Here is a 26041-nt window from a genome sequence, read left to right on the forward strand (position 1 = left end):
TGCGGCCGCGCGCCCATTGTCTTGCCTCTTGGACGGCACTTGGGAAGAGGCCTTCGAAGACGGTCCCGCGGCATCTCCCCCACTCGCGGCCGACCTGGGTAGGCGGTGTCGTGTTGCGGCACAAAGCCTGCTTCGTCGAACTCATTCAGTTACAACGGCGACGAGGCTAGAACGTAACACCAAGGAAAGTTGCCGCCACTGTCGAAATTGGCCGGCAAAACTTGCACTTCAGCTGGCCGTTCTTAACAATATGTGGTGAAATTTTATTAAAACAACACCAAAACAACAGCAAGAGACTCTCCAGCATGTGCAACTTGCAACTTTTTAGCACCAGCTGTGACAGCCTTTACAATAGCCTTCGTCTGTTCTGATGTGGTGATCTTTTGCTTCTGCTTCCCACTTGGCTCGCTCATATTGTCGTGAAACAGCTACACAGTTAAAGGGAACGGCTGGGATGTGAGTCAGGTTTGAGCAGCACGTGGCACACAAAAGGGTATGCGAACTGCACAGCTGGAATGGTATTCTTGGGTAACTTTCGTAGATGGTTTCACTTTCGTGAACTCGTCGAAGTATATGGCCGGCAGACCTTGGCACAGCACCAGAAGTACTATCAGCCGCATATGCAGAAGCATTCGGCCTGTGAAAGTGAAACTATCAAATTTGCCACTCTCTCATGGCCCCACATCTGCCGTGACCCTGCTGTGTGATTGTGCTGGCTTAGCTTGGCTGGCTAATAACCTTTGAGATAACGCAGTCTCGGAGGTCACGCCTAGTGCACCTGCCAGTGTGGTATACACCGCAGTAAACATAGAAGTGGAGGCACTGTTTTCTATAGCGCACCATGCACAAGCATCAACATCAATATGTGGCACTGCACAGCTACACTCTGTTTCAGTAGTTCCTCGCAGCAGAGCCAAGGCTACAGATTTGCAAGTGCTAATTCTACCGGATGTAGTGCCATAGTTAACTCGTTGCATGTCTAAATCGCCATGACAAGTGGTCTTGTCAGCAGGTGTTTTCTTAGAACCTTCTCTGCATGTCGCAGCTGCAGTTCATTCCTGATATTGCCTTGTTTTTAATAAAATATTTATTGAGGCTCTATAATATTGAAAATAGAGTCCACTTGTTCGGATAAAATCATGCAAAGAAAAAAAAAATTAATGCAACTCTGTTGTATAGACATCAATTTGCATTTAATATTACAAAAAGTGATTGCTTTGATAGAGGTTGAATTCACATGTGTAGTTGTAACAGCCACAAAACCGTGGAGGACTCCCTCCTTCAGAAAAATGCGGTCCGCAGACTAGCTAGTGTGGCATCATTCCAAGCTGCTCTTTTACGAGAACGCAACGAAAAAGTTGGCATTGAACATGCTTGGAACAGTGCGGAAGGGGTGCATTTAACGGCTACAGTTAGAATGCCAGTGAGCGCACTGTGTACAGTGCTCACGGAATGAAATGCGTCAATTTAGGGCTAAGTAATGCGCATACTTTCGCTTCAACCAGCTGCAGTTCGTGTCACATCGACGTAATTCTGGCGCGTACACTTACATCGGAGCCCTCGTCACCTATGGTGACCAAATTCCTAGCGACATGACATTGTGCTCTCGCGTAGTTTGCACATATGTAGGGTTGTACTAAATGCTCCGTGTCCTATTTCAATCCGTGAGCACTGTACATGTGGATGTTACAAGAGGGATTGACAGATGGCGCCACCATCCTGTGCAACACTTGCCAAATGCTCCTTCTGAATTCTCTGCTTACGCTGTCTCCACAACCCTCCTTCTCTTCTGCATCAAAATATTTTGAAGGCACCTACCATTTCAGTGTCAGAGTGAATAAGGAGCGGATTTTCTACCGCTGCTATCACAACAGCTGATCCCGCTATAAGTGGCACTGTGCTCATAGATGCTGCTGCCACCTGCACTGCGGCACTCAGTGCTGACACAATACAGGGCACAAAAGGACATCTTTAAGGAATGTTCACCCTCCTGAGGGGTCAAAGAACCCTGTAGCTTCCACACAGCTGCGTGGAACTGCTGAAACAGAGCCTCCCAAGATCTCGGAAGGGGTGCGCCTTGCTCCACCAGCTACACACCACAGCGAGAGATAGCAGATAAGAGAGATGTGCTGTTTGAGCACAGTCACTCGCCGTGTGACTACACACAGCAGCGAGGAAGACCAGTGTTGCTCAATAGAGTATTTGATACGGAAATTTTGAACTGCTGTACCAAATGAGTGCAGAACCCGATGGAAAGTGATATGCTAGATGCACGACTGTCTGTATCTTTAGTTTGAGACAAATTTGATTTGTTATGTCCATTGGCAAAACAACTTCATTAAAACAAGACTTTAAAGTCATGGATCTCTATGGGGACTTCAATGGGAATAAATAGCATTTATTTCGTTATATCCCATGTTATTTTAATAGGGTTCAAGTGGATATAATGGCTAGATGTCGTACACATACACAAATAGTATGGAAAGTGGGTGGGAAAACAGTGCCGTGGTAGCTCATTTAGTAAGCCATCGCACACATAATGGGAAAACGTGGGTTTGAATCCCACATATGGCAATATATATTGTTACGGGGAGAAAAGACGATTGACAATATTGTTACGTAGGAAGACGCAGACGAAAAGCTATGTACAAATATATTTACAAGGAAAATACGCTGCGCTTGGCCAAGAGGCAACAGCCCGCGCTAGCTTCTAATCGTCGTCGTCGTCTTCACACTGCTGGCCTTTCGTGATCGCGCATATTGTGCCGTAGCACTACCCCCGGCTGCAAAAGCGCCGTCCCGGAGCGACTAAAGATCGGACTCGGAAGCAGTGTAGTAGGCCTTGAGCCTACTGACGTGTACGACATCACTAGATGCCACAGGAGAGGACGAGGTTGAGGCCACAGGAGCAATTTCGTAAGTCACAGGCGTCACCTGGCGCAGCACGCGGTAGGGCCCTGTGTATCGCGAAAGGAGCTTCTCTGAAAGTCCGACGTGACGAGAGGGCGACCACAGGAGCACGAGCGCACCAGGTGAAAACTGTACGTCACGATGGCGGGCGTTGTACTGACACTGCTGAGTGGTCTGTGAGGCCGTCAGTCGAGCACGGGCAAGCTGGCGTGCATGGTCAGCGAGGGCGATGGCGTCGCGCGCATACTCGCTTGTTGAGACCGCAGCAGGAGGAAGTGCCGTGTCTAGGGGCAAGGTAGGTTCGCGACCGTACAGTAGATAAAAGGGAGAAAATCCGGCGGTGTCGTGCCGGGAAGAATTGTACGCAAATGTTACGTAAGGAAGGGCAATGTCCCAGTCGTGGTGGTCCTTGGAAACGTACTTGGCCAGCATATCGGTAAGAGTACGGTTTAACCGCTCTGTCAGGCCATTGGTTTGAGGATGGTATGAAGTAGTCAGTTTGTGTTGAATGGAGCAGGAACGCACAATGTCAGCGATAACTTTCGAGAGGAAGTTTCGACCACGGTCAGTAAGCAGCTGTCGCGGGGCGCCATGAAGCAAGATAATGTCACGCAAGAGAAAGTCCGCGACGTCAGTGGCGCAGCTGGTAGGGAGAGCCCGAGTGATAGCGTATCGGGTGGCGTAATCAGTCGCGACGGCTACCCATTTGTTCCCAGAAGATGACGTGGGAAAGGGACCGAGCAGGTCTAATCCAACACGAAAGAACGGTTCCACAGGGACGGTGATCGGCTGGAGATGACCGGCAGGTAGCACCTGAGGTGTCTTCCGACGCTGGCAGGGATCACAGGCAGCAACATAGCGTCGAACGGAGCGAGCGAGACCAGGCCAATAGAAGCGGCGGCGGACGCGGTCGTACGTGCGGGTTACCCCAAGATGTCCTGAAGTGGGTGCGTCATGCATCTCAAAGAGCACAGTCTGTCGTAGCTGTTTTGGCACGACAAGAAGAAGGTCAGAGCCGTCAGGGAGGAAGTTCCTTCGATACAGAATGCCACCCTGGAGGACATATCGGCGAACGGATGCGTCGGTAGGTGTAGAGCGCAGACGCTCGATAAGTGCTCGCAGCGATAGGTCTCGGTACTGCTCATCGGCGATGTTACCGAAGGCAGAGACAGAGAAAATGCCGTTGGCGCTACTACTGTCGGCGTCGTCAGGCTCGTCGACCGGGTAGCGAGACAGGCAGTCAGCGTCCTTGTGTAGTCGGCCAGATTTATAGGTGACAGTATACGAATATTCTTGGAGGCGTAAGGCCCAGCGACCAAGTCTTCCTGTAGGATCTTTCAGTGAGCATAACCAGCAAAGCGCGTGATGGTCTGTGACAACGGAAAAGGATCGGCCATATAAGTATGGGCGGAATTTCGCAACCGCCCAAACTAGGGCCAGACACTCACGCTCAGTGATGGAATAGTTGCGCTCCGCGGGTGAGAGGAGCCTGCTGGCGTAAGCGATAACACGGTCGTGGCCACGCTGGCGTTGTGCCAGTACTGCTCCAATTCCGTGACCGCTGGCATCAGTACGGACTTCGGTAGGCGCAGAAGGATCGAAATGGGCCAAAACGGGAGGCGTTGTGAGAATGTCGATTAGATGAGAGAATGCAGAGGCCTCGTTATCGCCCCACTGGAAAGGAGCGTCTTTTTTCAAAAGGTCGGTTAGTGGTCGTGCTATGGCGGCGAAATTTCTCACGAAACGGCGGAAGTACGAACAAAGGCCGATGAAGCTGCGCACATCCTTGACACACTTCGGAACAGGGAAGTGCGTAACAGCATGGATCTTGCCTGGGTCCGGTTGCACTCCGTTCGCGTCAACGAGATGTCCAAGGACGGTAATCTGGCGACGGCCGAATTGGCACTTCGATGCGTTGAGTTGCAGACCGGCTCGCCGAAAAACGTCCAGGACTGCTGAGAGGCGCTCGAGGTGCGTAGCGAACGTTGGGGAGAATACGATAACGTCGTCCAAGTAGCACAGGCACGTGGACCATTTGAAACCGTGAAGAAGGGAGTCCATCATGCGTTCAAAAGTGGCAGGGGCGTTACATAGACCGAACGGCATCACTTTGAATTGATAAAGACCGTCGGGTGTGACAAAAGCAGTCTTCTCGCGGTCGAGATCGTCCACGGCAATCTGCCAGTAGCCGGAGCGAAGGTCAATAGAAGAGAAATAGCGAGCACCGTGGAGGCAGTCAAGGGCGTCATCAATCCGAGGTAGGGGATACACGTCCTTTTTGGTAACCCTGTTAAGGTGCCGATAATCCACGCAAAAGCGCCATGAGCCATCCTTCTTTTTGACCAGTACTACAGGTGACGCCCATGGACTATATGATGGTTCAATAATGTTCTTGGCAAGCATTTTGCGAACTTCTGCGTGAATAACTTGACGCTCAGCTGGTGACACTCGATACGGGTGGCGATGAATAGGAGGGGCATCGCCGGTATTAATGCGATGTTTGACAGCTGTAGTTTGGGCTAAAGGACGATCGTTAAAGTCAAAAATATCGTGGTAGGAAAACAGAACGCGGTAGAGTTCACGAGCGTGCTCGGAGGGCAAGTCGGGGGCAATCATTTTCCGTAAGTCAGCGATGGTACAATTTGCCGACTGCGATGGTAGAGGAGTATCGGATGAAGTGTCGTCTACTGCAATGGATGCTACTGAGTGATCCTCGAATGAACAAAGCTGGGCCAAAGACATCCCACGTGGCAGCACTTGTGTCGTCAAGCCAAAGTTGACCACTGGCAGGCAGACGCAATTCGCCGTAATAGATAAAACTGTATGGGGTACTGTGATCCCATGTGTAAGGAGGACGTCTTGCATAGGAGCCGCGATGTAGTGACCGTCGGGGACTGGTGGGGATGACACTAGGTCAACGTAGGTCAGTGCCGAAGGTGGCAAGCGAACGAAGTCGGCGGAACTGAGGCGACTGGGGTGTGGTTCAGCAGGATCCAGAACAGGCAGGTCAAGGCGGAGAGTACTGGCGGAACAATCGATGAGAGCAGAATGTGCGGAAAGGAAGTCTAAGCCGAGGATGATGTCGTGGGGACAGTGGGCGATGACTGTGAATAGCACGATTGTTGAGCGATCGGCGAAGGAGACGCGGGCGGTACACATACCAATTACGGGGGCTGTTCCGCCATCGGCGACACGGACAACAGGCGTCGTGGCGGGCGTGATAATTTTCTTGAGCCGGTTACGAAGGTCAGCGCTCATTACGGACAAATGCGCCCCAGTGTCTATGAGAGCAGACACAGAAACACCGTCGACTTGCACGTCAAGAAGGTTCAGATGAGTGGGCAAAGTCAGTAGAGGATTTGGCGGCGTAGGGAGCAATGCAGCGTCACCTCGAGGCGCTGCATCGTCTAGTTTTCCGGCTGGGAGCGGCGTCCGAAGGGAGTCGGCGAATAGGAGCGACGGGGCTGGGGAGAGCGAGATTGTCGTCGTTGGGGCGAAGGCGAACGAGAATAGGGGCGGTTCGTTGCAGGAGAATCAGTGGCGGCATTATCGGAGCGTGCGGCATAGGGACGAGAAGGGCCACCTGAGGGGCGAGAGTAGGCAGTATAAGTAGGCCGGCTCGGGGAACTCCAGCGACTACGACAGTGCCGAGAAATGTGCCCGATTCGATGGCAGTGGAAACAAATAGGCTTGTCGTCAGCAGTGCGCCATTCAGATGGGTTGCGGAAACGTGGTGGGTAAGAAGATGCGGGACGGGGCGAAATCGAAGAAGCCGGGCGGGTATTAGGGCGATGGGCCGAGCAGATGGTGTGAAGACCCATGTTTTCAAACTCCTGGCGGACAACTGCCTGGATCAGTGAGACCGTGACTGCAGATGTGTTGGTGGGACTGGAGTCGAAGGCAGCCGGATAGGCGGCCTCGATCTCACGCCGGACGATCCTGGTAACATCGGCAGTGTTGTTGGGACGAGGAGCGTCGGCACAGGAAGATGTCGCTGGGGTGTTGGGCAGACGGGCAAACTGCTGGTCAATACGTCGGCTTTTGGCGAGTTCCAGGCGGCGGCACTCTCTTATAACAGCATCCACCGTCGCTACGTTGTTGCAAACGAGCAAGTTGAAGGCGTCATCGGCAATGCCTTTGAGGATGTGGGAAACCTTGTCTGACTCAGTCATGTGGGTGTCAACTTTGCGGCACAGAGCCAAGACGTCCTGAATGTACGTGACATAGGGCTCTGTTGACGTCTGCACACGGCCGGAAAGCGCCTTCTGCGCGGCAAGTTGTTGACCGTAGGGGTTGCCGAACAAGTCTCGAAGCTGTGTCTTAAGTGAATCCCAACTGGTGAGCTCATCTTCGTGCGTGCGATACCAAACTCGAGGTGTGCCACCGAGGTAAAAGACTACGTTGGCGAGCATAATAGTAGGGTCCCACCGGTTATTGCGGCTGACGTGTTCATACAGGCTGATCCAGTCATCGACGTCTTCCCCATCTTGGCCCGAGAATACGCCAGGATCACGGGCAGCGGGGAGAGTGATGTAGGTCGTCGAAGTGGCAGCAGGTGTCGGAGCCGGCGGAGTCGGGTTGTCGTCGCCGGGAGCCATGAAGGAAGGCTCGACGTACCGTCCACTGCGAAGCTCCGTGACGAGGTACAGGGAACGTCCACCTCCACCAGATATGTTACGTAGGAAGACGCAGACGAAAAGCTATGTACAAATATATTTACAAGGAAAATACGCTGCGCTTGGCCAAGAGGCAACAGCCCGCGCTAGCTTCTAATCGTCGTCGTCGTCTTCACACTGCTGGCCTTTCGTGATCGCGCATATTGTGCCGTAGCAATATATTCACAAGATATATACAATGGGCAGGAGACAGGCATACAAAATGGAGCCCATCGCACGACTATCGGTGATCGTTGTCTTTGTCAGTCCTCTGTTCATTGTGTGCTGCAGTGCCTCGTAGCAATATGTACTTGTGTGCAGTGGTGATACATGATGAAGAAGATAATCGAGTCCTTGTTTCCTGCAGCTTTTGAGCACTCGAACAGCATTCTGTTGTTTGAAATGGCAAAATGTTTCCTGCATGTGCACTGCTTGCGGTCACATTTGAAAGGCCATTAGAGTACAGTGAAGGCGACGTGATACCCAAGTGATGCACGCTTGTCATCAACAGTTCCGTGGCTGCACCAAGACTGCGGCATGTTTGCCTGTAAATAAGCACCCTTGCAAGGAATATTGTTTCTATGAGTAATGCTTGAAACAGAATAAGAATTGCGATTAACTTGATGTCTTCGAAGAGCTGCACTTGGACATTGTGTGACGAATGCTTAGCTGTGCTGTGCAGGAGGTTCCAGCCCCAGGCCCCGGCCCCACACCTGCGACCGATGCGGCTGGGCTCCTCGCAGGTGGCCTCCAGCGCTGGGGGCAGCAGCCCATTCATCTTCTCACCCCTGCAGCCACACCGGCGGCCGGGACGAGCACCACTGCTCTGGGTGCAGGGCGAGGTGGCCGCGGTCGCCTTGCAGCTCTGCAACCCACTGCCCACTGAGCTAGCCGTCCAGCACATGGTGGGTGCACTTTCCTGCGGCCTCCCAATGCTGCAGGCAGCATGGGAATTGTGTTTAGTGCATGGATTTGCCTAAGCATTGTCCTTCTGTCTTCAAATGGCCTTGTGGTGAAATTGAAAATGAAATAAAATAAGCCAAAGTTCTTGGCCACCTTGTCAGTGCTGCCGGTCCAGATATGATTTACGTAGTCAATAGTTTTCCTGTACCCTGCTCAGCAAAAGATTTGTGCAGCTTCGTGGGCTCGTGCTCCTATTTTCGTTGGTTTGTTGAAAATTTTTCGGATATCGCCGGGCCACTGACCGACCTTCTCAAGCAGGTCTTGTCTGTCTTGTCTGTAGTTCTTCAGAAAAATTTTCATTTTAAAAGTAGCCAAGCAGCCAACCCAACAATTTTCCAGCCACGAGCCTTCAAAAGTAGGCACTTTGGAGCAAATAGCTAAACTTGGCAACTTGTACACTAAATGCAGGGTTGACACCTACAAGTTTAATTGCATACGACCGAAAAATTGCATCATGGTAAACAGGCTTCAGCGGTCGTAGGCTGGCTAAACCAGGGAGGTGTGAAGAGGGTTAGGCATTTCTCTTTGCCCAGAAGTGTCGCCTTGCACAATCCATCCGCTAGGTTGAGATAGGGCACTGTGGTCAGGTGCGGGGGGACTGGTCAGCTGTCGAAGTATGCTAGAGGTATTTGAGTATTGAGTAAAGAAAGCAAGGAAGAGATCGATAGAACTGGAGTCATTACATTTGTGGGAGGTGGCGCAAGGAGATCGTCTCCATAGCCACTTTTTATTTAGGCCCACTGGCCACAGTGCCACGGGATCTCGGGAGCGGCCGATACCGTGGCCGCTCAGGTCAAGCACGTCAGCGTGTTCTATTCACACACTACATGCAAGTGAGCCGTCGTCTTCTTCATGTCGAGGCTATAGTCATGCTTCTACAGGGCCCCCCTCCTTGTGCGAAGCGCGATTGAAATATTTGCAGAAGGCACTTGTATAGAAAGAAGGGAGACTGCAAGCCTATATACGTCAGTTACAATTTGTAGTGTCCATTAAGAAGTCCTGGTAAAGTTTGTGTTGCAGCTAAGGGCAAAGATAGCTCTCTAGTGGTCGTGGCTGAGAGTATCTGGACACAGAGCGCATTGTCTTGTGCATTGAGGTTCTCGTCTTGCATTGTCGACGCGAGCGCACCCAGGGCGGAGCAACTCGGCAAGCAGAGTTGAGGCGTATTGGCCGATTCTAGGCTCATTCCGAGAGTTACAACCATTCAGGGGAACAACAGAGAAGACAGTGTTGTCCAATGGCGTGCAGCGGTGGCAGTGGCGGAGAACTGCAAGTGGCACTGTGCCTTGTTGCCTGTGCTGATTCATGCTGTGTCCTATTTCCAGAGGCGCAAAGTTTTCGACCTGCTGGGTGGGGGTGGGCCGGGGCCCAATTCTCATTTTGTTTCTAAAGTTGAGTGAATATGCTAAAAAGAATGACCGCTTGGTTCTTAAGATACTAAACAAATAAATGAAAAAGAAACTAAAGAATGCACAAACTCTTGGTAGACATTTATAATGCCCCTAGTCAAACTGAAAGAAGAATGATGAGTGTAACGTTGAGGGATAAGAAAAGAGCAGATTGGGTGAGGGAACAAACGCTACTTAATGACATCTTAGTTAAAATCAAGAAAAAGAAATGGGCATGGGCAGGACATGTAATGAGGAGGGAAGATAACCGATGGTTATTAAGGGTTACGGACTGGATTCCAAGAGAAGGGAAGCGTAGCAGTGGGCGGCAGAAAGTTGGGTGGGCGGATGAGATTAAGAAGTTTGCAGGGACAACATGGCCACAATTAGTACATGACCGGGGTTGTTGGAGAAATATGGGAGAGGCCTTTGCCCTGCAGTGGGCGTAACCATGATGATGATGATAATGATGATGATGAAACTGAAAGAAAACCCTGGGCAACATAAACATTTCCTCAACACCCTGACATTTCAAATATTACAAACTCATCACAAAGCCTTCATTTGTAAGAACCACTGGACAATACAAACATTTCCGCAATAAGCTAGCAATTCAAAAATTGAAAAGAGATTCTAAACTCTTCATGTTGAAGAACACTGGGCAGTACGAACATTTGCACAATAAGCTAACAACATCAAATCTAAAAGACAGATCATAAACTCTTCATCTTTCAAAAATGTAAACAAACTACCAAACTCGATACAAAACAAAAACACAAGAACAGTACTCAAAGGGCAGAGGTTGTAATAATGAAGTGGCAAAATACAGATTTTATGGGAGGGGATAAATTAATTTCAGGGGCTGTGACAGCTTGAATAAAGCTGGTGCATTATACAGTGATGAAGTTCGCTGTCCTTCTATACAAGGCTACCGCACAATTTAGAATGTGTTTGTACACATAGTTGATCTGTGAATAAATTTGTCCGTGATGTCAATGAGATTTTTTTTACGTGTGAGTTCTTTCTGCCTGTGGAGAACTGCTATGTGATTTAACTGCACTTGCCCCATTGTTGAGTTCAGGTAAGTTTTGACGTGACGGAGGCATAAAAATGATCTCTTAGGTGTGCATAATGTGACTTGGATAGTCAAAGCAATTTTGACAAGCTTAGCCACCTCGGGCAAAATATCTCGCAGCTGCTCACAGTTATCGCCCAATATTATCTCTACAACATCCTGAAACGTTTTCAAGGCTGTATTGTGCTGCCTTGCTATATCTATAAGCATATTATGGTGGATGTTGAGGCATTCAGGCTCGAAATACTGCCCTTAGAACTTCAACAGGTATGTGCTGTCATCATTCCCGGTCAAAAACTGCTCAGTCTGTGTAATGTGCTGCCACATTTCTGGTCGATACCTGTTTCCCAGCGAGGAATCTACTGTGCCCAATAGCTCATAGAACCGCTGGTGGTACATGTCCTGAGCCGAAGGAAATATGTGGGGTACAGATCCGTTGTCATACCGTCATGAGTCTTACTTCATCTTTATGCAAGAGCTTCCTTTTCTTTAACATTCAGTTCCAATTCACGCTCCTCTGCGTGTGTCTCGCTCCAAAATTGGCAAAATCCTTCCTTCCTAAGTCGATTAAAACTCTCCCTGACTACCTTGACCATTCTTGCTGCTTGATCAAATCTCAGTGCTGCTTTCGGCTATGCAGTACTACTTACTGTTTCTAATTGCGAAAACACGAGTGTCAGGAGTCTGAGGGTGAAGTATGTGTTGATTTTTGACAGTACTTTAAAAAATCCACTGGCTTTGGCTCCCGCATCATTTGGTTCTTCTGATGCTAGGACGAAGAAACGAGATAAGGTGGCTGTAGTTCTGAACAATCAGCTTCAGAGAAGTGCCCTTAGCGTCCACCTCGTGGGACAAAACTTCCGCAACTTGACACTCTCATCTCCTTCCTGAAATGCCTGGAACGTATCTAGGCACTTGGAGAGCACTTGCACTTGCTCAAGTTTACACACTTCAGTCCTGCTGAGACAGTTTAGGCAGAAGCTACATGCCAACAGAGGGTGCCATTCCCCACTGCCAAATGTGGGAAACACTGTACTTGCAAAGAACTTCCGTCAAGGCCCACTGTGGGTACCTGCATGTGTCGTGACCATCACAGGTCAGTCAGCAGCTACCTTCCGTCTCAGTGATGGCACTGTCTGGCATAGGCACGGCGACCACCTACGTCCTCAATGCGAAGAAGTCGCCGCTCCAACTGCGGTACCATTGGAGCCTGAACCTCCTACAACGTCAGATATTGATAACCGTTCAATAACTGTGTGCAATATTCATCTGGCTGTTTCTGCAAACTCAGGCACCAGTGAATGTGACTGGTGGCACAGACGAGGCTGCTGTGAACTGTCCCAACTTAGTATGCAGCACGCCTCAGTTTTGAAAAAGCACCAGAAGCTGCAAGCCAGTGCAACGCCACTCCCCTTAATGTTTTTCTTGAATGGTCTAAGGGGAGAGGTCTGTTACGGTTTCGTTTAAGATTGTTGTCCGTTGCATGGTGCCACTTGTAAAGATGGAGAAAATAAACATGGGATCAGTTGCGAGCGTGATCGCGGGTGTACGGTCGTGCTGCAGTGCATGTCATTGGTTTTGGCTCATTGGGCATAACTGTTGTGGGGATGCGCGACTCTCACGCGTCCCCTAAAATCTTGTTTTCCTGCATAGCTCCTGCAGTGCGGCTTCACCGCGTGGCCTGGCACCCGCGGCGGTCGGAGTGGTACAAGCGCAGTGCGAGAGATGGCGCGAGTGTTGCGCTGCTGTGGGGTTACTTGGGTGCGGGTGAGACAAGCAGGCCCCGCACACTCTTAAGTTCAACAAATGGCCATAGAGGGCGAAAAATCAATCGAGGCATGTTTCAGCGTAAGCGCGCAAGAGGAGCTACTGTAATTTGGTCGCATACTTTAATTTGTGCTTTTTCTGCTAGGGGCGCTGAACATGCTGAATTTTTTACTTTACACAAACCATTGACATAAACAATCGAGGTGCCTACGGATGTTTTTTTTACCCCAGGCAAATAGGCAGCTGATTTTTTTAAAAATTTGATTGTTGAAGCTGCTTTTTAGCCATAGCGTCAAGGTTGTTGTACTTGATTAACCACCGACAACCGACAGCCTATTGGTACTGCCCAACGTGTACCTCTTGGGGCATCGGACGATAGATTTAACAGTTTTGCTTCGTTCGAGACCTTTGTTTGAACCGAAGCGTAGGGCTAGCGTGGATTTTGATCGCTAGCGTTGGCGGCGTGCTTTCTTGAGTGAGGCGATGGTGGCTGAACTGTGTTTGAACATGTCAACATGCTAAGCCTTTTCGTAAGTGTTTTTTTAATGACATTCGTCTGTACGCGAGCCACGTGGTCTACATCCTGGGAGAGCGAGGCTTAGCGCCCGCGGAGCATTCGCAAGCCTGAAGCGAGTGAGTACGAAAGCCTCGTGGGTGGTCCGAATTTCTTATGTAAATAGCTTCTTCTATCTCTTTGACTGTGATGAAGTCGCGGCTCTGGGAGCCGGGTGGCCGCGGGCCGCGGGTGCCATTACGGGCTGACTGGTATTCCGGCCTGGCACCGGGCGCTCTGACACTGTCTGGGACGGTGGGCGCCGTCAACTCGGATGCTGTGTGCACCGAGCGGAGTAGGACCACCTCACAGAGCTGACGTCTCCTCGCGGCTGTCTGTTTTGCGCTCATTTTGGGTATTGTTTTTGGATGCCGGTTGTTGTCAGGGTAGCGACGCTTTAGGCCTAAAGCTTTACGAAGCTGCCTGTCGCACGTAGAGGGACACAACCTGGTTGACCGTGGCGTTGAGGTGTTGCAATTTGCTTCCCTCATTCTAGTTAGCTTCGCACGAATTGAAATTACTCGTTCGACTCAAGGAAGCGAGCTTCGTTCACGTGAACTTAGCATCTGAGTAGCTGCCCGATCTTTTGCTAGCCGAGTCGAACATCGTACCACGTGGGCGATGCGCGTGCAGAATTCCTCTCCCTTGCACTACTTTAGTGTTTGCCGAATGTGTTGAGCGTACGCAGCGTGATTGGAGTCGCACCTGGTTTGCCGTCACCTGCACATCATCTGCGCTGCTGCCCCGGACTACGATCGAGCCACCGGGCAATGGTGATGCTGTGGCGAGTTCGGCGCAGCGACTTCGGCGGCCGCCTGTATCCAGCTCGCAACCCTCGGCGGCGGAGAAAAGAGCCGGCAGTCACCGACAGCTACTGCGGCTCTCGCCAGCAGGGCGCGTCGGCGCGAGCGACGCTTGCTCTTTCCGACTACTGCATCGCCGTTTCCGGAGTCCTGGCCTGGAATCGTGCCGTCGAGTCTGCAAAGCTTTTGCTGTGACCGGCGGACGCCAGCGGTGTACCCAAGGACAATGTCGGCTCACATGCTATGGACAACGTGTGGACATTTCCTCAGCGCGGCCACTGTTGCATGTACTATCTTGTTCGCGAAGCACGGGTTGATGTTAGACCGTGTCACATGTCTCGCCGGAATATGTAGTGATTTAAGGTTGGGGGGGATGTGGGGATGCGCGACTCTCACGCGTCCCCTGATATGTTGTTTTCCCACACGGCTCGCGTGGCCTGGCGCCCGCGGCGGTCGGAGTGGTTGAGGCGCAGTACGAGAGATGGCGCGAGTGTTGCGCTGCTAACGCCGCCGACAGGCGGGGTTACTTGGGCACCTAAAGAGAAAGCGCTTCCTCTTTGGTTCGGAACAGCAAGCAGTGCGGACGTGCCGTGCCGTGCGTGCGCCGATCCATGCTTCTGCGAGACCGTCCTGCGTGGCCGCCTTGGAACGCGCCACCGTTCACGTGACCGTACGCGCGAATGACTAGGCGTTGGGATTTATTTATTTATTTATTTACAGCATACTGAGGCCGTGTGGCCCAAGCAGGAGGGGCATGGTAACAAATAAAAGTACATGTATAAAAGGCAGAATTGCAAAAATATGAAATTCAAGAAATGAAACAACACGAAACAGCAATGTTAGTTAGGAAATACTAATAATATGAGTTTCAATTGATTCAGGTTAGTTCAGATGATGGAAAGGGATGAGGTTCCATGCTTCTATGGTTCGAGGAAAGAATGAAAATTTAAAGAAGTTTGTCCTGGCAACGTAAGGGGAGAGAGCGAGGGGGTGGGAATGACGGGTTTTCCTGGATGCGGAAAGTGTTACGTATGGACTAGGATCTAAAGAAAATTTACGGTTTATCAAGGAGTAAAGGAACTGCAGGCGTATTATTTTTCACCTCGTTTGAAGGGTGTAAAAGCCATTTGTCCACAGTAATTCAGAAACAGACTCTTCTCGGCCGTATTTGGAAAAAATAAAACGCATGGGGCGAACAGATCCACCATGGGGTGAACATATTCACTCGCTATCCGGTCGCGGTGAGTCGGACTTCTAGATTTGTCGCGCGCCCATCGGCATGTTTTGTGGGTAGCAACTCGGCTAGCAGGCATTGATCTATGAAAGGTGCAACAAATGCCCTTGTGATTGTTTGCACTACTGTGTTGTCGTTCCTTTGTCCCAAGAGTACGGAGGGGAACCCCACACTGTTGATGGTGACCGCAGAGTCAGTCCACCTCTCGGAACTGCTCGGCTACACTCGTAACAATTGGTCAGTGTACTAATGTCTTTAATAATGGGTCACAGTTTACTTTGAGAGAATCTACAACTTGCTGCAAAAATGAGCTTTTCTTCTGTCACATGCGTGTGTTTATCATCATCATCAGCCTATTTTATGTTCACTGCAGGACAAAGACCTCTCCCTACAATCTCCAATTACCCCTGTCCTGTGCCAACCAGTTCCAGCTCGCGCCTGTGAATTTCTTAATTACATCACCCAACCTAGTCTTCCGTTCTCTTGGCACCCATTCTGTAACCCTAATGGTCCACCGGTTATCTAACCTATGCATTACATGACCTGCCCAGCTCCATTTTTTTTCTCTTAATGTCAATTAGAATATCTGTTATACCTGTTTGCTCTCTAATCCACACCGCTCTCTTCCTGTCTCTCAACATTACGCCTAACATTCTTCGTTCCATCGTCCTTTGTACGGTCCTTAACTTGTTTTCGAGCTTCTTTGTCAATCTCCAAGTTTCTGCCCCATATGTCAGCACCGGTAGAATGCATTGATTGTACACCTTTCTTCTTAATGATAATGGTAAGCTTCCAGTCAGGATCTTACAGTGTCTGCCGAACGGACTCTAAAGCCATTTTTATTGTTCTGTAAATTTCCTTGTCATGATTAGGGTCCCCTGTGAGTAATTGACCTAGGTAAACGTCCTCCTTCAACTCTAGAGGCTGACTGGTGATCCTGAACTCTTGTTCCCTTGCCTGGCTATTGATCGTTATCTTAGTCTTCTGCATATTAATCTTCCAACCCCGCTCTTATACTCTCTCTATTAAGGTCCTCAATCATTTGTTGTAACTCGTCCCCAGTGTTGCTGAACAGGACAGTAAACAAGAAGAAAGGGGGTTAACCAAGTCGTATTGTTACAGAAGGATGAAAGAAGAGCAGAAGAAGATAGCACGATACTGGCTGCTGCTTGTTGTTGATGGTCAGCCATCTTAACTACTCTGACTTATTTTGTATATATATATTGTAAACACACTCTTCTATACTCCCAACATCCCCGTAACATATTGGTGAGAGGTGCGGGATACCACGGCTGGAAACGGAGCTCCGCAATGGACGTCGCTTCACCGTCCGCACCATGAATGATGGTCAGCGCTCGGGATCAACGTCGTTGCCGCCTCCTACATTACTGTTGCCAGCTACATTGCTGTCACCTTCGGTGTCATTGTGCGAACCCAAGGATCCTGGAATTTTCTGCGGGACCAATGGCACTAACGTTCTAGAGTGGGTGGCCATGCACGAACGCGTGAGTGGAATCAACAGAAGAGACCTTACGCTTATGCTAGCTAACCTGTTGTTCCACCTGAAAGGCACGGCAAAGGTGTGGTAAGAAAACCACAAAGAGGAGCTAACCAGCTGGGAACAATGCAAAGAAAAATTGACAGAGTTGTTTGGCAAACCAGCCGGCCATAAAATGGCCGCAAAGCAGGAACTGGGCTGCCATGCCCAAACTCCCATGAAGTCCTATATCTCGTACATCTAGGACATGCTGGCACTTTGTCGTAAAGCCGATCACGGCATGACAGAAGCTGAGAAGGTCAAGCACATGCTTAAGGGCATTGCTGATGACGCCTTTAATCTGCTCATGTGCGAAAGCTGCTCTACAATTGATGCATTCATTAAAGAGTGCTGACAATTCAAGCAGGCCAAAAGCAGACGCGTCTTGCAACCATTTGCCAGACTTGCCAATACTGCCGCAACGTCTGCATGTGAAGATCAACCCGCACAGCAGCATGCGTCGGCATCAAAGGACGTGGTGCAAATCGTTCGACGTGAACTGGATGCGATGGCGCCCGCAGCTTTCTGTTCACGTAGCCCTGATGCTGCCACATTTTCACTTCCCCTCATACAAGCCATCGTTCCCCAGGAACTTGAAAACATTGGTTTACATTCTGTGTGCTGTCGCCAATCCCAGAGCTAACTAACACCTTTCTACTATTTTTGCTCCACCCCGATGCTTCTCTCTGCGTTATCACACCCCGACTGAGTGGAGAACTGTGGACGACCAGCCAATGTGTTTGACCTGTCGCCGCATTGGTCATGTCACCCGATACTATCGCAACTTGTGGCCCTCAACACCTCGCATGCCGACTAACCTGAGCCATTTTGATGGAAATGCCTGCAATGTTCCACCCACTGCCAAGTCTAGCAGCGCCGACAACTCTGCTAGGAACACGTGGTACAGCCGCTCACCATCGCCGTGCGGACGCCAGTCTCGTTCACTGCAAACATGTCTCCCATCTTACAGTTTTCCGCAGTCATGTCGCCTTTCGTCCCCTGTGGCTTTTGGCTGCACCGTTTCGGAAAACTAGGAAACGCCTCAGCCCTTGGAGGTGGGGCTGCATTGCCTCCTACTACAGCAAATCCTCTGTCTCTGTCCACAAGGAGAAGTGTAATTGACTTTAAAATAAACGCCGTACTGTCCCGATCTGCCCGGGTTCGTGAACAAGGGAGGGCTCGAGGCACCCTCCGTTAGACGGATGCTCCGCAGCATGGTGGTAACGAACGATGACTGACCGCCGAGTAGCTGTGCTCGTCGGGTGTTTATTGCTGTGCGGTGACCAATGTTGCCTACCGAGCCTGGCGGGCCAACGAAGATTATGCCCGAGGAGGCGTCACATGCTTGTTACACGTACATTTCCAAGCGCTCGCCGACACTGGAGCCCATGCATCTGTGATGAGTGCTAGCCTACATACACGTTTAAAAAAGGTCCTCACCCCAGCAGCTGCCTGAGTGCTCCGTGTGGCTGACGGCAGCATGCTCGTTGTTCTTGGAATCTGTACTGCACGTTTAAATATAGCCGGCTGCCCTAGTTCTGTTCTCTTTGCTGTGATTGACAACTGCCCTCACAACGTTATCCTTGGATTTAACTTTTTATCCATTCATTCTGCTCTCATCGACTGCATGACCGGCATTCTTCAGTTAGAACTGCTTCAATCGCCGATGCTCCGAGCACCACCCCACCGCATGTGTGCTCGCTTCACGATGTGCGTCTGTCACCCGAGGCAGTTATGTCACTTTGACCGCTCAGCCACAAGTTCCCGACAGTAAATATGTGTTTCGCACCATCATCAACGTGCTTTTGAACCGGAACATTGCTGTTCCACATACGCTGGTCACGGTTACTAATAACAACGTCATTCTACCGCTTCTGTATTTCAGCCTGTGCCCTCAAGTGATTCCGGCCGTCATGTTCTTGACCAGTGTTTCTTGTGGTTCCGAATTTGACATTGAGAGTCTGAATCTCGAGAGTGGTTTATTAGCGCCAATTGCAGCTCACAGCTCTGGTTCCTTAACGGATGACTTCGCGAAAATCGTTGCACCTGACCTCACCTCTGCACAGGCCACAGACATAAGTCTCCTGCTTGATTCGTACAGTGACGTCTTTGATTTCGCTGATTTCGCTTTAGGCCAAGCATCTATTGTTCAGCACTGTATAAACACTTTAAACATGGATCCTATTCGTCGGCGTCCCTATTGTGTATTGCATGCTGAACGTTGAGTCATCCAATCAGAAGTAGACAAAGTGCTCTGCAAAGGGGCCATCGAGCCATCAGCCAGTCCTTGTGCTTCGCCTGTCGTCCTTGTGAAAAAGAAAGATGGTAAATGGCGTTTTTGCATTGATTATCGCCACTTAAACAAGATCATGCGAAAAGACGTCTGCCCACTACCATGCATAGATGACGCATTGGACTGCTTGCACGGAGCTAAATACTTCTTGATCCGGCTACTGGCAGATTTCAGTAGATAAAATGGACCGTGAGAAGACTACCTTCATCACGCTGGATGGCTTATATCAGTTCAAAGTCATACCCTTTGGCCTATGCAATTCTCCTGCCACATTTGAACATACGATGGACTCTCTTCTGCGAGGCTACAAATAGACCACATGTCTCTGTTACCTTGATGATGTTATTGTTTTTTCTCCCACGTTTGGCAGCCACCTTACCTGACTCGCTGCCATTCTTGCGGTCTTCCGAAAGGCCGGCCTCCAACTGAACTCCACGAAGTGTCAATTCGGGCGCTGTCAAATTACCGTGTTAGGACACTTCGTTGACGCATCCGTTGTCCAACTGGATCCGGAAAACGTTCGCACCGTGCGCAGTTTCCCTGTGCGACGTTCTGCTTCTGACGTGCACTGCTTCATCGGCCTGTGTTCTTATTTTTGCCGTTTCGTCAAAAACTTCGCCGACATTGCTCTGCCCTTGACAGATCTTCTAAAGAAGAACACGCCATTCTTATTAGGCCTGGAGCAGGCTCACATGTTCACCGCTCTCATTGGATTTCTGACCACCCCTCCCATACTTTGCCCACTTTGATCCATCTGCACCGACCGAAGTCTGCACTGACGCAAGCAGCCATGGCATCGGCGCTGTTCCCGCCCAACAACAGAATGGTACCGAATGCGTGATAGGTTACGCCAGCCGCCTGCTGTCACCTGCCGCGCGAAATTAGTCCATCACCGAGCGGGAGGGCTTGGCTTTAGTTTGGGCTGTCGCCATGTTCTGGCCATATTTGTACGGCTGCACATTTTCGGTTGTTACAGACTCACGCACTCTGCTGGCTATCTTCCCTCCTGGACCCGACGGGACGACTTGGCCACTGGGCTTTGCGGCTCCAAGAATTTTCATTTATTGTCAATTACAAGACTGGATGCCTCCACAAGGATGCTGACTGCCTCTCTCGTCACCCCGTGGTTCCCCCTGATCCTGCTGTGCATGATCTTGTGATCTGCGTAGTGGCTTTTACTGACATGACCGACATGCGTGCTGAACAGCAACGCGACGAATCCTCACAGTTCATCATCGCCAGAGTACAATCTGGCAGCACTGACACCACATGCCGCATGTTCGTTCTGCACGACGGCATCCTCTACCGTCTCAATATCGACTCTGACGGCCCCCAGTTGCTCCTTGTCCTTCCTCGTCATCTGCAATCCGTCGCTCTCGAACAACTTCGTGATGCACCGATGGTGGGACACCTTGGAGTTTTGCGGACATATGACTGCGTACAACGCCAGTTCTTCTGGCCGGGTCTCTACGGCTCCCTGTGTCATTATGTCGCAACTTGCGAACTGTGTCAGCGCCGGAAGAAACCTCCTCTGCCATCTGTCGGGTGACTCCATCCAATTGAAGTTCTCTCTGAACGGTTCTTCCACGTAGGCCTTGACCTGCTTGGCCCTTTTCTGACAATGACTAAAGGGAACAAGTGGATAGCCGTCGCTACTGATTACCCGACACGCTACGAGTGTATTACCCGACACGCTACGAGTGTCGCATGTCGCAAAGGCGTCGCCGACTAGTTGCGCACTGATGTCGCCGATTTTCTCCTTCATGGCGTCATTCTCCAACACGGTGCACCTCGACAGTTACTTACAGACCGCGGCTGCTCGTTCTTGTCTTGAGTTGTCGACGACCTCCTCCACTCTTGTGCCACTGAGCACAAGCTGTCCACCGCCTACCACCCACAAACAAACAGTCTTACGGAACGTCTTAACCGAATCATCACAGAGATGCCGTCGATGTACGTCTCCAATGATCACCGCGACTGGGATGCCACACTGGCCGATGTGACATTTGCGTATAACTCGTCCCGCCATGGGACCGAAAGATATTCACCCTTTTATCTTCTGTACGGTTGCAACCCCACATTACGGTTTGACTCTATCCTCTCTTCTGTGCCACGTGTTGCAACTGAGTACGCTCATGAAGTCATCGATCACGCTTACATGGCACGTCAAGTCGCCTGATCTCGTTTATTAGCCTCGCAGCATCTACAAGAAGAGTGTTATGACTGGTGCCATTGGGATGTTAAGTTCACGCCAGGTGCTTGGGTGCTCCTTTGGTTACCATGTCTTCGGGTTGGCCATTCCCAGAAGCCCCCCTCTCTCTCTCACTGCACAGGGCCTTATGATGTCCTGCATCAAGTCAACGAGATAAATTATCAGATTTCACCACTACAGTTTGATACATCCTCAAGTCGAATGCCTGTTAACGTCGTCCACATTTTGCAGTTGAAGCCATACTTCGCTCGCAATTCTTCGCCTATCATGTGCCGATCTGGCGCTTCCCCACCAGGGGGTCCTGTTACAGAAGGATGGAAGAAGAGAGAAAGAAGAAGACCGTGGACCGCTGGCTGCTGCGGTTTGTTGGTGGTCAGCCATCTTAACTACTCTGACTCGTCTTCTATTTTCCCAACATCCCCATAACAATATTATAAGTAGCCAACGAACACTGACACCAAGGACAACATAGGGAAAATTGCTTGTGCTCAAGTAAGTAAAAGCACAAGTAATTTCCCCTATGTTGTCCTTGGTGTCAGTGTTTGTTTGCTCCTTATGATATGACTTAACAAAATCGGGCCCCTTGGTTAACCCCCTTTCTTCTCGTTCATTACATAATGAGGCTCTCGAATATGGCAACATTGATGCCTTCACCCAGAAAGATCACATTCTCGTGATGCCTGCGGCAGAAAGGATGTTCCACATCCACCGCCATGGTTTATGAGTGGTGGCGTTGACTAACACTTCCAAGGTTCTACTAAGAAACATAAATACCCAAGAAAGTGGACGGGGAAACGGCACCACAGTAGCTCAATTAGTAGAGCATCGCACGCATAATGCGAAGGTTGTGGGTCATTCCCAAACTGTGAAAAGTTGTTTTTTCATCCACTTTCATTTCCATTTATTTATCGTTCTTTATTTAATTTATTAAACACAACTAATCTCCCCTATGTTGTCCTTGGTGTCAGTGTTGTTGGCTTCTTACGATATTGGCACGTGTACTTATCTTTATCGGCAACCACGTTTCGCCGCCTAACAAATGTTATCGCACAGCGTGGGACGCGCCTGCATGCATCGGAAGTTTCTGGAATGTTGTCGATGCTTCTATCCACTGTCTGTTGTCGCCGAACCTTGTGTAATCTGATTGCATGTATGCGCGATGCGAATGGAGTAGAACTTTGTGGAAGGCACGTGGGTCCCAACGATTACTTTGGAACATTCGACGACTAATCTATAAAAGCCGACGCGCTTGACCCGCTGATCAGATTTTCGACGATCGCTGACCGTGTTCGCCACTATCGTTGTGCTATAAGTGTAGCCTGTTTTTGTGGGCACAGGTTCGCCCAATAAAAGTTATTGTCTTTCACAGTATTGCTACTGTGTTCTTCAACGTCACCACCACGTGACAATATGAACAGGGCAATGTCATCTGCAAACCTAAGGTTGCTGAGATATTCGACGTTGATCCTCACTCCTAAGCCTCCCCGCAGGGGGGTCTGCGTGAGCAGGCGTTTGGTGTGTTGCGACACCACGTACCCGAGCACACGAGGGTTGGACCCTCCCACGTGTAGCCGTGCACGGCTTAGCCGTGTCGGGGGAAAAGGGGATCCTGGGGGTTGAGCCGAAGCTGGGTGTTTGGACCTTTAAGGCCCCCCGGCTGAGGCAACACACCTCTTCGGCCTCTGCTTCACATAGACGGCACCTCCAGACTGACCCACCTGGAGGAAATCGGCAGTCGCCTTTTCCTGTCTTCCTCTCCAATCTTTGTTTTTCTCTCCCACTTTTACATCTTTCCTGTCTTCTCTTCACTTCATATTACTTCCTTTTTCTACGGCGGCAAGGGTGAACCTTGTGTATCTGCCCTCCCTTGGGTATAATATATTAGGTTATGTGGCAATGTACGGTTGGCGCCTGCAGCCTTACGCGCTAAGGCCTGCAGCGTCCCCATGTTGGGCTCCGTGGTGGGTGGCCGCCATTGCTGCAGAAAATGAACCAAATTACTATGGGAACACCCGCATTTCCCCGCCTACTTGATCGTCACCCTCAGAAGAGGGGACGCACCGAAGACTTAAGCACTTGTTTCAACCGCACGAAAGAGACCTACCCAAAATATCACGTAGTGCACAATGAGAATCCTGAAAAACAAGCTAGATTCATCTCGCCATTCACAGTAGCAAAATCTTTGACCGAAGCCTTAGGGTCAGGTTATAAGGTAACGAAAATGGCTAGCGGGGACCTTCTCCTTGAGATCCCTCAGAAACATCAGTACGAGAAGCTTGGCAGTCTTGTGACATTTGGTAACATACCAATTTCTGTTACACAACACCGAACAATGAATAGCTCACGGGGAGTCGTGTCAGAGGCAGACCTCCTAGACTTGACAGAAACTGAACTCCTGGAAGGGTGGAAAGAACAAAATGTTACTGACGTAAAACGTATTATAATTAGACTAGACAACAAGGAAATCCCCACTAAACATCTTGTCCTAACATTTTCATCCAGCGTACTGCTAGAAACCATCGAAACAGGATACATCAGGTTAAATGTTCGACCATTTATCCCCAACCCTAGACGATGTTTCAAATGTCAGAGGTTCGGCCATGGCTCGCAGAGCTGCCGTGGTCAAATAACTTGTGCAAAGTGTGGAGTCCAGGGCCACCCCTCAGACAACTGCAGTGGCACACCTCACTGTGTGAACTGCAGTGGTGACCATCCAGCCTACTCACGCTCCTGTCCGAACTGGAAGAAAGAAAAAGAAATAATTACCCTCAAAGTCAAAGAAAACATTTCGTTTAAGGAAGCCCGTAAAAGGTGCTCTCCTTTCCACAACACACCTTATGCTGATGCGGCGCGTCGGGGGGCGGCGTCGCAGCGGCCATTGCCAAGTGCCCAGCCTGCGTGCAGCGAGCAGGCACTTTTGGCTCCTGCCCCCAGGTTGGAAGTAGATAAGCCTACTCCATCCAATCAGCAAACAGGCCAGGCTACCCTTGGGTTGCCGGCCCCACAAGAGTTATCTGCGGCAACCTGGGCTACATGCAGCGATCCCGCAGTACCGATAGTGGCCCGAAGGTAGGCGCAGCCGAGGCTGCCTCAACCTCCCCGGCCCCTCCCAGCACTGGCAACGGCCGGCGCAGCCAAATTCCACAGGGAGCCCCATCGACCTCCGGGCTGGTGGGCGCAGGGATGTTGCCTTCCGAGGTGAGACTCTCCCGAAAAACTTCTCGCTCGCAAGAGCGCGTGTCCGGCGCCTCACAAGAGGCAATGGACACAACACCTTTCCCCACGGCGCACCAAGCGCCTAAGGAGCGGCGAGGCTCCCTCGAACGCTCCAGAAAGAGCAGAACCCCCATTGCAGGGCCTCGAAAGAGCTCTGTAACCTAAGGCATCACCTCCCTTTCCGTACACACAGCACTTATTTACATTAAATATGGATACACAAATTATTCAATGGAGCATCAGAGGTCTCCTTAGAAACCTTGATGATTTGCAAGAACTCATCCACAAACATAATCCAAAAGTGCTGTGTTTACAAGAAACACACTTAAAATCCAAACACGCAAACTTTCTCCGTACGTATGTTATGTTTCGCAAAGATCGCGATTATGCCGTCGCATCATCGGGTGGTGTTGCGATTCTCACTCATAAAAGTATAGCATGTCAACCTTTACGGCTACGAACGCCCCTTGAAGCAGTGGCGGTGCGAGTTGTTCTGCTAAACAAACTCATCACTATTTGCTCGCTTTATATACCCCCACATTACAAATTAACTAAACATGAATTTCAGTCCTTTATAAATGAACTGCCAGAACCTTATGTTGTTCTTGGCGACTTCAATGCACACAACTACCTGTGGGGCGACCCTCGTATAGATGCGCGAGGACGTCTTGTTGAACAGTTCCTTTTCTCTTCTGGTGCTTGTCATCTGAATAAGAAGGAAGCGACATACTATTCTCTTGCAAACAGAACATTTTCTTCAATAGATCTTAGCCTAGTCTCCCCGTCACTACTGTCTGAACTTGAATGGGAAGTTAACGACAATCCTTACAGGAGCGACCACTTCCCTATACTACTAAGAACATATAAAGAAAACGAATGTCTACCACAGGCTCCTAGGTGGAAAATCAATACAGCTGACTGGGAGAAATTCTGAACTCTCACCTGGATCTCATGGAATGACATGTCCTCTTTAGGGATTGATGCTGCCGTGCAGTATTTTACAGCCTTCATTATAGATGCCGCATCTAAATGCATATCTGAAGTGGTTTCGCATGCAAACGGCGCGTCCCGTGGTGGAACGACGAATGTAGGACCGCCCGTAAGAAACAAAACAAAAAGCGTGGGGGGTTGCTACGCACCTCTCCCACTGCGGAGAATCTTATTAACTTTAAAAAAGCAAAATCCGAAGGCAGGAGAACGCGCCGACAGGCCAGAAGAGAGAGTTGGCAGAAGTTTTTATCGGGTGTCAACTCTTATACAGAGGAGGGGAAAGTCTGGAACAGGGTTAACAGGATAAAAGGACGACAAACTTATTCACTCCCCCTGGTAAACGCTCAAGGCGATACCCTGCTTGAACAAGCAGACTCACTTGGGGAGCACTTCCAGAGCCTGTCAAGTTCCAAGAATTATTCAAAACCCTTTCTCAAATATAAAC

General features: G+C 50.1%; 1 protein-coding gene across 2 annotated transcripts in view; it reads left to right on the forward strand.

Moving 5' to 3' along the window:
• Positions 1 to 26041, forward strand: part of brun (trafficking protein particle complex subunit brun) — a 642817-nt gene that overhangs the window by 272442 nt on the left and 344334 nt on the right. For both annotated transcript variants that reach the window (XM_072289153.1, XM_072289154.1), the window contains exon 12: positions 8248 to 8470. In XM_072289153.1, the coding sequence (XP_072145254.1) occupies positions 8248 to 8470 (223 nt within the window). The remainder of the gene's footprint in view (positions 1 to 8247; positions 8471 to 26041) is intronic.

The sequence above is a fragment of the Dermacentor andersoni genome, chromosome 7 (assembly GCF_023375885.2).
Source record: "Dermacentor andersoni chromosome 7, qqDerAnde1_hic_scaffold, whole genome shotgun sequence".
Classification (NCBI taxonomy): domain Eukaryota; kingdom Metazoa; phylum Arthropoda; class Arachnida; order Ixodida; family Ixodidae; genus Dermacentor; species Dermacentor andersoni.